At 55.1% G+C, this 13,179-nt stretch overlaps 1 protein-coding gene across 1 annotated transcript in view; it reads left to right on the top strand.

Annotated features, from left to right (window-relative positions):
* The window catches only part of UNC13B (unc-13 homolog B), a 189,573-nt gene that overhangs the window by 139,465 nt on the left and 36,929 nt on the right, over nt 1-13,179 (top strand). Inside the window, exons 18-24 of the mRNA XM_054986491.1 lie at nt 1,461-1,576; nt 3,787-3,950; nt 5,579-5,729; nt 6,277-6,345; nt 9,462-9,551; nt 10,917-11,051; nt 12,655-12,788. Of these exons, the coding sequence (XP_054842466.1) occupies nt 1,461-1,576; nt 3,787-3,950; nt 5,579-5,729; nt 6,277-6,345; nt 9,462-9,551; nt 10,917-11,051; nt 12,655-12,788 (859 nt within the window). The remainder of the gene's footprint in view (nt 1-1,460; nt 1,577-3,786; nt 3,951-5,578; nt 5,730-6,276; nt 6,346-9,461; nt 9,552-10,916; nt 11,052-12,654; nt 12,789-13,179) is intronic.

The raw sequence follows: 13,179 nt of genomic DNA, 5'->3' as shown, positions 1-13,179 counted from the left end.
CAGATAAGTTCTTTGAACCAGCTGTTTATCAGTACATTTATTTATATAGGGTTCAATATTGCTTTGCAACTCCTTATCAAACACACAGACACCAATCTAGAGTTTATTTCACTTTATTGAAAATACACCCTAGTTTTTTAATGAAGCAAGCAATTAAAATATAAATGGCTATTAATATGAATCCTATAACAACAGAACATAGAAAGGCAATAAGAAATAAGTTCACTAACATTTCTCAATAAATCCTAAGTTTACATTGCTCAAAGTTTCTATGAAATACATAGGTAGAAATAGTTTCTCACCTAGATTCTCTCAAGAGATTTCTTCCATCAGTACCCTGCTTATTCTTTCTGTGTTTGCAATTATATACCTAATCATATGTAAATATTTAGGGTCTATTCACATGATAGCACAAACAAATATTGATTGGTTTGACACTTCACTGAATATTCATAATTTCATAGTACAGCCTTCCAATTAGTTAAAAAATTATGTCATAATCTGTACTGCACAACAAAACTACAAATCTCCAACAAGTGTCAGGAAAAGTTAAGTTGGACGATCACCATTGGTTGAATCTCTGATAGAGGAACATCAATCTCGGTAGAGTCCACTATTTTAATTAATTGTCAAAGGATGAAAGCACACCTGTTGAATTACCTTATACATAGAAAAAATACACTGAAAGTTCATGTAAAGTTTAAAAGTTCATCTAGAGAGTATAGAAGCTAGTATTGATTATTGGCATATGATCTTAATCTATATTAGCATAACAAGCCCACCTTTCTTGCTGGTCCATTCCTTGGCCAGTGTGGTTTTCCAGGTGCAAGGTGGGGGTGTTGCTCCCTCTTCCTGCGGTGTGAAGCCCTGGGCCTCAGGCTGAGAGCCTCCGAACAAGAGCCCTTGGGCTCCCTTGCCAAAGCCTGGTGCCTCAGTGAGGCCTGCCTGGGCTTCAGAGCATGCCCAGTGGTGGAGATTGTGTGCGTGTGCAAATTCTCAGCAACAACAGCATGTGGGGCAGGCTTGGCTGCCAGAAGGCATCTTCCATGGCCTGCTAAATTTGTGTATTAACGGAAGCATTTTTGGGCCACTTTTCCCCTGGAGGGACCTGAAGCAGCTTACTGGGGCCATTCTGGCCCCTGTCTCTGATTCCTGTCCTCTTCTCCCCGTCCCCCCTGCTCTTCCCCAGCCCCCCAAACATCCAGGGTAACAGCTCTGTGCTGCTGCGCTGCCGGTAGATCTGCAGAACTCACACACCAGAGGGCTGAATTTGCCCCAATCACCGATCCCAGCAAGGGACACGTGTTGAGGCCCAGCGTGCCAGACCCTCGCTTGGCGCCTACCCTTAGCTTTGCCACCCTACCCTGCCTCTCCAGGGTGGCGTTCGTTCTCCACCTCACCATCCTGATTGGTAGCACTGACAAGACAAACGTTTGAAGCGTTTTCTTTTTCCTTCCTAGAGAAAAGGACAGACAAGTCTGCTGTGTCGGGCGCCATCCGCTTGCAGATCAGCGTGGAAATCAAAGGCGAGGAGAAGGTGGCTCCGTACCACGTCCAGTACACTTGCCTTCATGAGGTATGCCGCAGTTGAGGGAGGCCCTTGGGCACGCGCATCTCCTGTTTTTAGAGAGAGGTCCCACTCCGCCCCCCATTGCGAAGCCGCCCTCCTCGGAAAGGGTTCCTCTGCTTTGGTCCAGTTTACTGGCTTGGGGAAAGCTGGCAAGCTCTCTGTGGCGAGAATTGGTGGTGTGCAGTTTCTTGGGACTGTTCCTTGCCGGGTCACCTTTGAGAGGTGAGCTTGCCGACGATTCCTCAAGCGATTTCTGGAAGCTGTGGGTAGTCCTATGGAGAGGATTTGGCTCTTCAAATAAACACTGCAAGGGATGAGCCCAGCCGTGCCTCTGCCTGCCTACTGCAAAAAGCGAAAGCAGAGATGAGCCCACATACCAGGTTTGGCCTGTGGGCAGCTTTGCAGGTGGACTGGCTCTGGTGAAAAACCCTCGAATCCTCCATTTCCGCGCTTCGAAACAGGGGAGCGCCTGGACTTCTTCAGGGCTGCGATGGCCACATTCTCAAGGCTCCAGGCGGAAAGAAGCCTGTTGCTCTTGTCCTCGCAGCACGGTAGATTTTGAAGAGGGCTGGCCCAAGGCTTTTCTGCAAGGGAATGTTTGGCGTGATGGCAATTCAAGAGCAGCTGAAGCTGTCCCCGGACGGCCAGCCATCTTCTCGTGGAGTTCAAAGATGAAAATCCAGGAGCCGGATCGTAGCCACATATGGATGGCTCGCACTGCCTGAGGCTGGGCTGTGTAGGTCCTGGGGGACGGGGTCAGGAGGCAGGGCTGGCACTCGGCATGCCCTGAGGAGGAGCAGCTGCTGGGCCCCAAGGCCACTGGTGGGCTCACTGTCGGAGACCCCCACACACCTCCAGGTGCCCCCATCGCTGCCCTCCCCCTGCCTGCTTGCGAGCGCTCTGTCACTCGTGGTCCTGGCTGCCCAGCCCTGCCGGAGGAGGGCCTGCGGGTGGAGCACACAGCGGAGGCGCTCCTGGTGGCCGTGGCGCTCCCAGCTGCACCCACGTCCCCCAGCGCCATCAGGGAAGGGCAGTCGGGTGGTGTCGGTGGCTGTGAGTGCGGGCAGCACAAGAGCTTGTGAGTGGGCGAGGAAGGACTCACAGGCACATGGGGGTCCATGGGGGGGGGGCTCTGCACACTTCTATTTATTTATAGTCCGCCTTTCTCAGTGAGATCCAAGGTGGATTATGCCGTCCAAATGAAAATACAATGTAATCAAAAGCAAGGACATTCACTGAGCAAAGTACAATCATGAACAACGTTTAGGATATTCATTCACACAAATGCAATAGGGATTGGTAGCAAAAACTTTGAAAACAAGTATGAAGTCAGGCACAGAGATGGGATCTTTCTGAAACAGCGCATCACTGATTTGCGTGGCATGTTTAGCCACATGGAAACTCCCTAATGGCACATATCTGCATCAGCGGACAGTATCCAATAGCGCAGCATATAGTCCCTGTCCATACCAAAGCATCTCTCCGAGCTATCTGCCCAGCCCCTCCCCCAACCTCGAGCCGGCCGTGCTGGTGCTGCAGCTTTGGTGGCGCCCAGGCGGCACCACGTGCAGGTGGCTGTGCAGCAAAGTATCAGGACCTGGGAGTCCCAATTTGAACCCCACCCCCCGCCCCGCCCCCAGCCGCTGCCAGCATGGCCGTCTTATTCATTCCTTCTTGCTGTTGTTTTCTTCTTAGGTTATTGTTTGGGTAGCCCCTGTAGCAGTCTTAGTGGCCAAAATGGGGAAGGGGAGATGGCCCGGTGTTTGGGGTGCTTCTGAATAGCACCATCATGAGTCACGCAGGCTGTCATCTAAACAACTGATTGATGCCCCCCCCCCCCCCCAGTCCCGGGCCTGCACCTTATAGTAAGTGAGAAGCGACCCAGCAGCAGCGGTGGGACGGGGGCGGAGGAGAGAGCAGCATATTTTGTGCAGGATAAGAACGTTCTGAAGAAATGAATTGAGTGGTGGGCAGGCACCAGGGGGAGGGGGCTGAGGAGGAAGGAGGAACCAGCGTGAGCAGAGTTCTGTCCCTGTCTGAGCGGACGAGAGGTCACGCGAAGCTGCCTGCTACCCTTGGCCCTGATCGGGGGTCGGCCTGGGAAGTGCCCCGCCCCGTTAGGACAGCCGTGGGCAATGAGGAGTGGCTGCCGGGACACTCGGCCGCGGTGCAGCGGTCCCCATCTCATCCCTTCGGGCTTTTTCTTTGTGTTCCAGAACCTCTTTCACCACTTGACGGACATCCAAGGGAACGGGGTGGTGAAGATCCCCGATGCCAAAGGAGATGATGCCTGGAAGGTTTACTTTGATGAGACGGGGCAGGAGATTGTGGATGAGTTTGCGATGCGTTACGGGATCGAGTCCATCTATCAGGCCATGACGTGAGTCCCTTCCTAGTGGCTGGGCTTAGGGACCATCCGTACCGGGAGGGTTTGCTGGGGAGGATGGGATGCGCCCGGTGTGTGCGAGCAGCCGGGGAAGGTGGGGTGGTGACCCTTCAAGAGGCCTGAGAATCACCCGAGGAAGGTCCCAGGAATCAGCAGCAGCAGCAGGTCGCCTCGGTCCCGGCATCTCCAGGTAACAGGACCAGGTAGCAGGGGGTGCGAAAGAACCTTTCCTGCCGGAGACCCTGGAGGAAGAGCTGCTGCCAGTCCGAGTAGGCAAGACGGACCTTGCTTGACCAAGACTGCAGAAGGCAGTTCTCAAGGTTGCCCCCTCCGAGCTGCTGGAGCTATTTGGGGAGGGGGACAGGCCCCCGAGGCCTCTCTTGACCCAAATGCATGATCAGCCAATAGGTGCCACGAGTGCATGCCTTTTAAGCGCCAACTGCCCAGGCCTCTAGGCTGTGCCTCCATTTGTTTGGGCCTGTGCCCAGGCACCACCCGGCGCCACGCGGCCTGCTTCTCACACTCCAGCGGGTGCTGTGAGATCCATCCGTGTGTCTCAGCTGGGACCCAGAGAGTTTGCGAATTCCTTTGGGCGAATCCTGCCATCTCGGGAAGGAAGCTGTCTCATTTGCATTTTCTCATTTAATTGCTCTCATTAAACTGCAAAGAGAAAAAAATCCCCTTCTGCAGGAAATCTTAAAAATTGTTCCACCAGCACTTGAGCTTGTGGGCCTGATTAAAGTAAACAATCAAAGAAACCCATCTATAAATAAGGCAAAACAGTGCTTGAGAAGGGATTGTGTTGGAAGGCATGAGGGGACAGCAGGGGCCTCTAATTAGCTGCGCCAGAGACAAAGAGAGAGGATGGGCACATCTGAGGGGCAGGCACTGGGAGGGAGGGGGGCCAACCGGGGGGGGGCATGGAAGCCGCTCCCCTGGAAACGGCCTCTTGCTCCGGGGCTTGTTGGAGGGCTCCTCTGATGCCAGCAGCCCGGCAGTGGAGGACAAACTCGCCAAGGCTGTTCTGGCCTTCTGGGTTCAGTATCATTTCGCTCTCCAGCAATGCCCCGCGGGAAGGAGAAAGGGAGCCCTCCCCAAACACACAGACACGGCCCGGGGCTTTTCCTTGCAAGGTGTTGTGCCTTGTGTCATTCTGGTTTTTTCTGGAGGACTTCCAGAAAGTTCTTGCCCATGTTGCTAAATTCAGGGTCAAGGAAAGACTGCCTGTCGGGGGCAGGGTTCCCCCCCCCCCAGTCCCCTGCTGCACGTGGCTTGCTTGGACCCCACCTGGTACCATTTTCTCTGTGGGCACCTTTTGGGGATGCCCCTGCTGTCTGCGTGTAGCGCGTTGGTGGCCTGGTTTCTTTAGGCTGAGCTGCAGAGGGGTGGGGTGGGAGTGGGCGAGGGGTCCCTTCCCTACTTGGCCATTCCAGGTGCTCTGGATGGGAGGTCCAGTAGGGTGCTTGCAAAAGGCACTGGCAGGCCGCCTCGGGAGCCCCTCGATGGGGGTCACCATCAGTCAGTTGTGCCCGGATAGCGCTTGTGTGGACGGGATGCTTGGAAGAAGGAAGCCCCTCCTGGTCCCGCTGCCCTGAGCTTCCCTGTGCCTTCTGTCCCCCCAGGCACTTTGCATGCCTCTCCTCCAAGTACATGTGTCCTGGCGTGCCAGCCGTGATGAGCACCTTGCTTGCCAACATCAATGCCTACTATGCCCACACCACAGCCTCCACCAACGTGTCTGCCTCGGATCGCTTTGCTGCCTCAAACTTCGGGGTGAGTCTCCCCGCTGTCCCCCTGCGCCTCCACCTGAGTCCACATCTGATGCTCAGGGGTGACTCGGTGAAGCAGCGTCCTGGTGTGCAGCACTGTGGGCTAGGGCGTGGCCCGCTTGTTCCTGCCCCTGCAACTTTCTCATTGATAAATGGAGGCGAGGTTTCTTCTTGAGATGTCACGGGCGCAGCAGCTGCCCAGAGGAGCCCACTGGGGTGTGCAGGCAGGTTAGAGAGAGGGACTTGGCGGCACCTGCTCCCTGGGGAGGCAAAAGCAGCCCGGGCTTCCTCCTCAGAGAAGGGCCCCATTCCCTAAGGAGGGGCGGTGAGGCTTCCGTCCCCCTCCCAAGGGGAAGCTCCTGCCTCCACCACCTGGTTTGTGTCAGGAATGGGCAGGTTTGTGTTGGGTCCTCGCAGGGTTGGAAGGTGACCAGGGCAGGGGAGGGTGGTGGTGGTAGCAAAACGGGGCGTGAAAAGAGCGGCCCCGGCTTTTGATTCCACGCTCAGAGTGTTGCCTTACGCTGTCTTTTCTTCTGCCACCTGCAACACAGAAAGAGAGATTTGTGAAACTTCTGGACCAGCTGCACAATTCTCTCCGAATTGATCTGTCCATGTACAGGGTAAGTGCCAGACCCGACAAGCCGGAAGGCTGCTTTGCTTTCCCAGAGCTCTTTAGAGCCTGCAGGACATGCTTGCCCTCCTTTGCGTCCGTGATCCCAACCGCAACCTTGTTCAGTAGAAACCGTCCGCCTCGGGAAGTGAGAGTGGCGGACCTCTGCCTGTTGCGTTGCTCCTCCTCATTAGCCCAAAGCCCCTGGAGCGAGCAACAGCTGCCTGGTCTGGAGGCCTGAAAAACGGCAAAGCAGCCGCTTCTAAGCCTGCTTTGGGTAAAAAGGTGCCAAGGAATCAGTTGTGGAGGTTGGCTGGAGGGGAACTGGGAGCCGCTCGACACCCGCTCTGCAGAGGGAACTCGGCAGCTGGAAACTCGACCGCGCTGGCCTTCCTCCGGGAGGGGCGCAAAAGGCCCTGCTGCTGCTGCTGCTGCTGCTCGGCAGGTTCCCAGGCTCAGGCTTCCCTCTCAGTCCTCTTCAACAAAGATGTAGTTTCACCAGGAAAGAAGTGGCTACCCAGGACCGACCGGCTCAGCCCTGCCGTGGGAGAAATATCGTCAGCCTGCCCCAAGTGCACCAGGAGTTCCCTCTCCCTCACCGCCCACTGGCTCCAGTTCTCCCACCCAAATCTGGCTGCGCCAGAGTTCCCGGCCAGTGGCTTCCCAGGCGATCAGAAGGGCGCCTGGGGAAGGGCAGAGAAGGGCCTCTTTTCAAGCAGAGTTTATTTAGATCTTGATGAATAGCTCTGTTAGTCTGCCTGTAGCTGTAGAAAAGAGCAGGAGTCCAGTAGCACCTAAAGACTAACCACATTTGTGGCAGCGTGTAAGCTTTTGTGAGTCACAGCTCACTTCTTCAGATAGGTATCTGAAGATCGGCATCTGAAGAAGTGAGCTGTGACTCACGAACGCTCCACAAACTGTTTTGTTCTTATAGGTGCTACTGGACTCCTGCTTTTTTCCTAGAGTTTATTTAGTTACTTACTTCATCGATACCCTTCCCTTCTCACCAGTGGGGGCCCATTGCCCTCCCCTCCTCCATTTTATCCTCACAGTAACTGCATGGGGTGAGTTAGGCTGAGAGTTTTGGGGCCTGGCTGCAAGTCACCCAGCACACTTCCATAGCAGCGCGACGGGCAGACCCTCCGACACTCTCGCCTCTGCCCTGCCTTTTGTGGCGTCAGAGGCTCTCGAGTGCCAAGGCCCCTCCTGGCCGGCCCCGCTGTGTGCAGAGGGCTTCCCCAAAAGACTTGTGGTGGGAAGGTGTGCCACCGTTCTGCCTGAATCTGCGTGGCCTCGGCGGGTGCGACCCTGCCCTGGATACAAGGACTTTGCTTGGACAGCGAGCAGAGCGCAGGAGCTAAAAGGATCCCGTTTGAGTTCAGGCTGCTTGGCCTCTGCGCGCTGCGCTCATGCCAACAGTTTGCAGTGAGGGTGGCTGAGTGGCATCCAGCACACCCCAGTCAATCCCGTTCCCCAAATATTGTTCTGCCCAGGAGCCTCTGACTTACCTTTGCCTGTCAGACACCGGCCTTTCTTTCCTTCTGGGCATGCTCGGAGCACCCCATTGTCTGTGCAGAGGTTGGCCCGTCCCTTTGCAGCCCTGCTTGTGCCCCCGTGAAGAGAACTGCGTGGCACCCGTCCAATTAGCACGTGGTGATCATTTGCAGTTTTGTGCTCCAAACAGCCAGCCAGATGGATGGATGGATGGATGGATAGACGGACAGACCGGCAGGCAGGCAGGCAGGCAGGCAGGCAGGCAGGCAGGCAGGCAGGCAGGCAGGCAGGCAGGCAGGCAGGCAGGCAGGCAGGCAGGCAGGCAGGCAGGCAGGCAGGCAGGCAGGCAGGCAGGCAGGCAGATAGATAGATAGATAGATAGATAGATAGATAGATAGATAGATAGATAGATAGATAGATAGATAGATAGATAGATAGATAGATAGATAGATAGATAGATAGATAGATAGATAGATAGATAACTCATTGGTTAGAAATAAGGCAGGGAAATGCCCTCTGGGGACAGCATAATTATACGTTGTGGAATAAAACTGCTCATGATCGGGGGAAAAATGAGTTAATCCTTGGCTGAGGTGCTGGTTCATCTGCAGCCAAAAATAGTAGCCTAGTGTGAGCGCTGGCAAAATGTAATTAGATCTAATTTGTAATGATAAGACTGTGTTGCATAGACGGGCTCCTAATTGATTGTCCCCGCAGTACAGCTGACGTGCCATCTGGGGTGGCTCTGAGGAGCCGTTCTGGGTGCCGCGGGTCTTGGCAGCTCCAGCGGGGCGGGGGCGCAACTGCAGGCCTCTCTGGCTCTCGGCCGACCGTGAATGCCAGGAGCCCGAAAAACGTTGGGAAGGCGTCGATCTGAGGGTGTCGTTGGGAGGAGGAGGGGAGCCAAGACGGTTCCTTCCAGGCAAATGTGCAGCAGCCCAACATCTCTGTTCGGGTGTGGGTGACGGGGAGGGGGTTGGCCGCATTTCTGTAGGTGGTCATAGCAATGCTGTACACCTCCTGGAAAACACAGGGTTTCTGCTGACTTCCAGGGTGGTGTTAAACTTGCTTTGCTTTGCTTTTTTTGGCCAAGTGAGAATACATTCAGAATTGGCAGGACTTGAACCAGCACTTCCGCCCATGGGCCCATGTCCCAGCATCAAAGTGACAGAGGATGGTGGTCCCAGGAGCCTTTCCAAGCCACTCCAGTGCCCTCGCAAAGCCCCATGTCTGGGCACTTCGCTTGACCTATGTGCTCACCCTCCAGCCAGCCCCTGCCCCCTAGATCCAAGTGTCCTGCTTCTACCTGCTGAAGCCCCATGTCAGGTGATGCTCACCTGCCTCCTGTGACCATGTGGGAATGGACAGATGCCACACCAGGCATTTTCCGAGAAGGACTGGCTGGTGGCTGCTGAGGAGTTTCGGCCGTGGCTCTGGCACTCAGAAGGCCGGTGCTCTTGTGGACACCCACTCTGTGGTTGAGGCCGCGTGGTTTGGCAATAAGGCCACTCCTGGAACAGCTGAGGAAGTGGCTCTGCTTTTGAGTGTGTGTGTTGTGTGTGTCTTCTGCTTTTCTTTGTGGCTATTCTCCAGCAGCGCTTCCAGTAGGGGGGTTTGCTTTTCTGCCAACAGAACAATTTCCCAGCCAGCAGCCGGGAACGTTTGCAAGACTTAAAATCAACTGTGGACCTGCTGACAAGCATCACATTTTTCAGAATGAAGGTAGGAGGGATTGTCTGTTGTTCCAGCCCAGAGACTGCTGGTACCCCTGGGCTAGGCACACTTGGCACGTGCCCAGTGGCACATGTGTACGTATGCACACTCGTGGCCTGCCTGAGCCACTTGTCCACTGGGGAGCCCACCTGGTTCCTGCGCCTCAGATTGCGTCGCTCTGGCAAGTCCCTTCCCCCCCCCCCCCCCGGTGAAAATCCTCTTCCTGTCCTTGTGGACTCGGCGCAGCCTGCTCCTTTCTAGGACTGTGAACTTCCCTGTGTGCTGCCAGCCCTTTGCGGTTACGGCTTTGCCAAACATCCAGGTGCCAATTAATGAAATCCTGGGGTTTTTTGTAAATATCCCTGGGAAGAAAATTAAATACGGGCACAAAACAATTCATTTTCCAGGAACAAGATGCACATTATTCATAGCGAAGGCTGTGGATTAATCATGAAATCTGCCTTTGTACTTTTCCGCTAATGACAAAGCTGTGTGATGGTTCCTGACACCCGTAAATATTAGTGCGTCGCTCGACAATGCTGTGCTGGAGCAGGGGGCAGACAGCTGTCTAAACGCTTTCCTAACACACAGGGCTATTTCCCTAGACCAGTGCTGTCAAGCCAGAAGTCTGAATAGATTTAATTCGCCAGGAAAAAATAATGTGAAATGAGCTGCTCTGCTGTTTCCTCCACTTTCTGGTGCCTCGAGAGCATCCCTGGGAAAAATGCCACTAAACTCTTCTGTGTTAAATTGAGACCTCTGAAAGGCGTTTCTCGGAAGGGCCACGGGGGATCTTCTTCAAAGAGCAGGTCCCAAGCAAAGAGGAGGGGGGAGAGGGGACCCACCCCCGGCGGGGGGGGGGGGGTTGGCAGCCCTGAACTGTGGGCCATAACGGTTTGCCCAGAACTTGATTCAACATAATTACGGTAGCTGGTCAAACTAACTTCTGTTCAAGTATAATTTAATACTGGCCCTTTTCTTTTTGCCCTTCCGTTTCTTTCCAAGATGGATGGATGACTTTGTGTATTGTAGTCGGGTGATAGAGTGGTTTTTTGGTTCTGGTCTCGTTTGGCCCCAGGGTGCAGAGCCACAGTGAATGCGCTCTCAGACAGCTGTAGAGCGGAATGTCTGGGAGCCATTGCCCTTGCTTGAGGCAGAAGCCAAAGTGGGGCTTGTGTCTGGGAGGGAGCTTGGAGCCCTGGCGCCACCTTCTCTTTCTGGCTCCATAGCGATGGGGAGAGCTCAGTCTGGGAGGGGTGGCGATGGAGAGCAGAGCCAGAATGCTGAGTAGCAAATTGGCAGCTGCGTGGTGATCCGGAAACCGCCTCTGGACGCCCGGCACGTGCTGCCTTCCGGTTCTCACTTCCTTTCCAGGTCCAGGAACTGCAAAGCCCGCCTCGTGCCAGTCAAGTGGTGAAGGACTGTGTCAAAGCCTGCCTGAACTCTACCTACGAGTACATCTTCAACAACTGTCATGAGTTGTACAGTCGCGAGTACCAGGTGGACCCTGTAAGTGCCAGATGTGCTGGAGACGGGCGATCCCAAGCCACGTGGGGTCGACGTGGAGAGCTGCGTGTTTCCCCCACTTCCTGCCCTGGCCTGGGGGTCTGATAGGAGACAGCCTTCAGACATGGTTGACGTGATGCTTCCTCTGCATCATCTGGCTGGGAGGGGCTGGATGCAAGAGCCCCAAGCAGAACTCTGCTTGCAGAGCAAATCCTCCTTTGCTTCCCCTGTTTGTTTTTTTAGTGTCCCTCCAGTCCACCCAAAATGCTGATCCTGAGAATTAAGAAACAGTCTAAGCTCCAACTGGGAGGGGGGCGGCTGCAGCCTCGGTGGGGAAAAAGCAGTCCAGACCTCCTCTTACTTGCACGGAAGTGCCTTTACAAACAAGCCTCTTGGGGTCCAACCGGACGTGTCCTGGATTTGGCTTCTCTTGCAGAGGGAGGATGCGAAACGCTGCAGCCCGGCTGTTCCGTGGAATGTGTGCTCAGAGACTAAAGAGAGAGGAAATGGGGAGGGGGCATTCAGACCCTCCCTCAGCTTGGTTCCGTCCGTTTGGCTCTCTCTGAGGCAAGGAGGAGGTACCTTGAGCAGGACCCCCTACCTCCTGCTGCCTGTCTCCTGGGCTGAGAAGACAGCCCCTCAGGGCACTGCTGCATGCAAGCCACTGCGCTTCGCTCCCCAGGGAGCCCGCCTGTCTGAGTCTTGTACCAGGCTGCTCCCTGCCCCCCCCCCCCCGCGGTCCTGTCCAGGTCGTCCTTCACCATTCCTCTCTTGGGTTCTGCTGCTCTTGCCTCCCCTCCTCGGTCCGGAGAGTCTTCCAGGGCCCTGCCACTGAATATTGCCTTCCTTTATAGCCCGCCTTTCTCACTGAGAGTCAAGGCGGCTTACAGGATAAAGGTGAACAATGCAGCAGTTCAGAACTGAAAGACAAGGAGAACCACCAGCTGCCTAAGGCAAGGCCAGGCCGTGAACAATGTAGTGTGTAGAATTACAGCGGTAGAAGGCAGTGACCTGGGAGCAGGATAGTACCGGCAGGAATCTCAGGGCAGTGGGTGGGGGTGCTGTGCTCCTTGCAGGCGTGCTCTCCCGGGCAGTCCCAAATTGCTGCAATTCAGATCTCTCCGTAAAAATGCCCTGAACATTTCCGTTAGCACATCCCGGGGAGTGAAAGGCGGGAGCCTTTCTGACTTCCTCAGGCAGGCCGTACCACAGGCTGGGGGACCCCACAGAGAATGCCCGTGAGTGGGCAGTTGCTGATTTAACCCGTTCTCAGGGTGGCACTTTTAAAGGCCTTGCGGTGATGAGCAAAACTCTCGGAGGGAGCACAGCAGCAGAGGTGGTCCCGCAGGTACGGACTGAAGGGCCTTGGAGGTGATAACTGGGGCCTTGAACTGAGCCGGGCAACTGATGGGGTGACTGCAGAATGGGTGTGGTGCGTGTTAACAGGCTGCCTGCCTGGCCCCGGAGAGCAGCCAAGCCGCAGCGTTCTTCGCTAGCTGGAGTTTCGAGGTTCACTTGTTGCCATTCAGTGGTGGTGGTGGTGGAAGGAATGCCAGAGGAGGAGAAACCGCCATTCCTGGCTTAATTTCCTTGTGTCTGTTTTCAGAACAAAGCTCAGGATGCGCCTCCCGAGGAGCAGGGCCCCAGCATCAAGAACCTGGACTTCTGGCCCAAGCTCATCACCCTGATCGTTTCTATCATCGAGGAGGACAAGAACTCCTACGCCCCCGTCCTGAACCAGTAAGGCGCCTGCTCCGTGCGCTTGGGCCGGCCGGCCTCCCCTGCTCTGTAGATCCTCCTCTCTTCATTCCGGCCGGCTGATTCATCGTCTCCTTGTGCAAGACGTTTATTCTGTCTGTCTGTCTGTCTGTCTGTCTGTCTGTCTGTCTGTCTGTCTGTCTGTCTGTCTGTCTGTCTGTCTGTCTGTCTCTGTCTTGTCTGTCTCCTTTAAAAATGCCTTTGTGATTGGGATGGTGGCGTTTCGATGGCGCTCAGATACACACCCCTTGCTCGTTAGAGCCCTGAGGCCAGATACGCACCTGGCAAGGCGGGTGAGAGCGGCTTCTCTTCTTGCTTGCCTTGCGGGGGGGGGGTGGATGGGGGGGGAGTGGGGGTGGAATTTCTCACCTTG

This window comes from Eublepharis macularius, chromosome 8 (genome assembly GCF_028583425.1).
Source record: "Eublepharis macularius isolate TG4126 chromosome 8, MPM_Emac_v1.0, whole genome shotgun sequence".
Lineage (NCBI taxonomy): Eukaryota > Metazoa > Chordata > Lepidosauria > Squamata > Eublepharidae > Eublepharis > Eublepharis macularius.
This window is presented reverse-complemented; position numbering and strand designations above follow the sequence as displayed.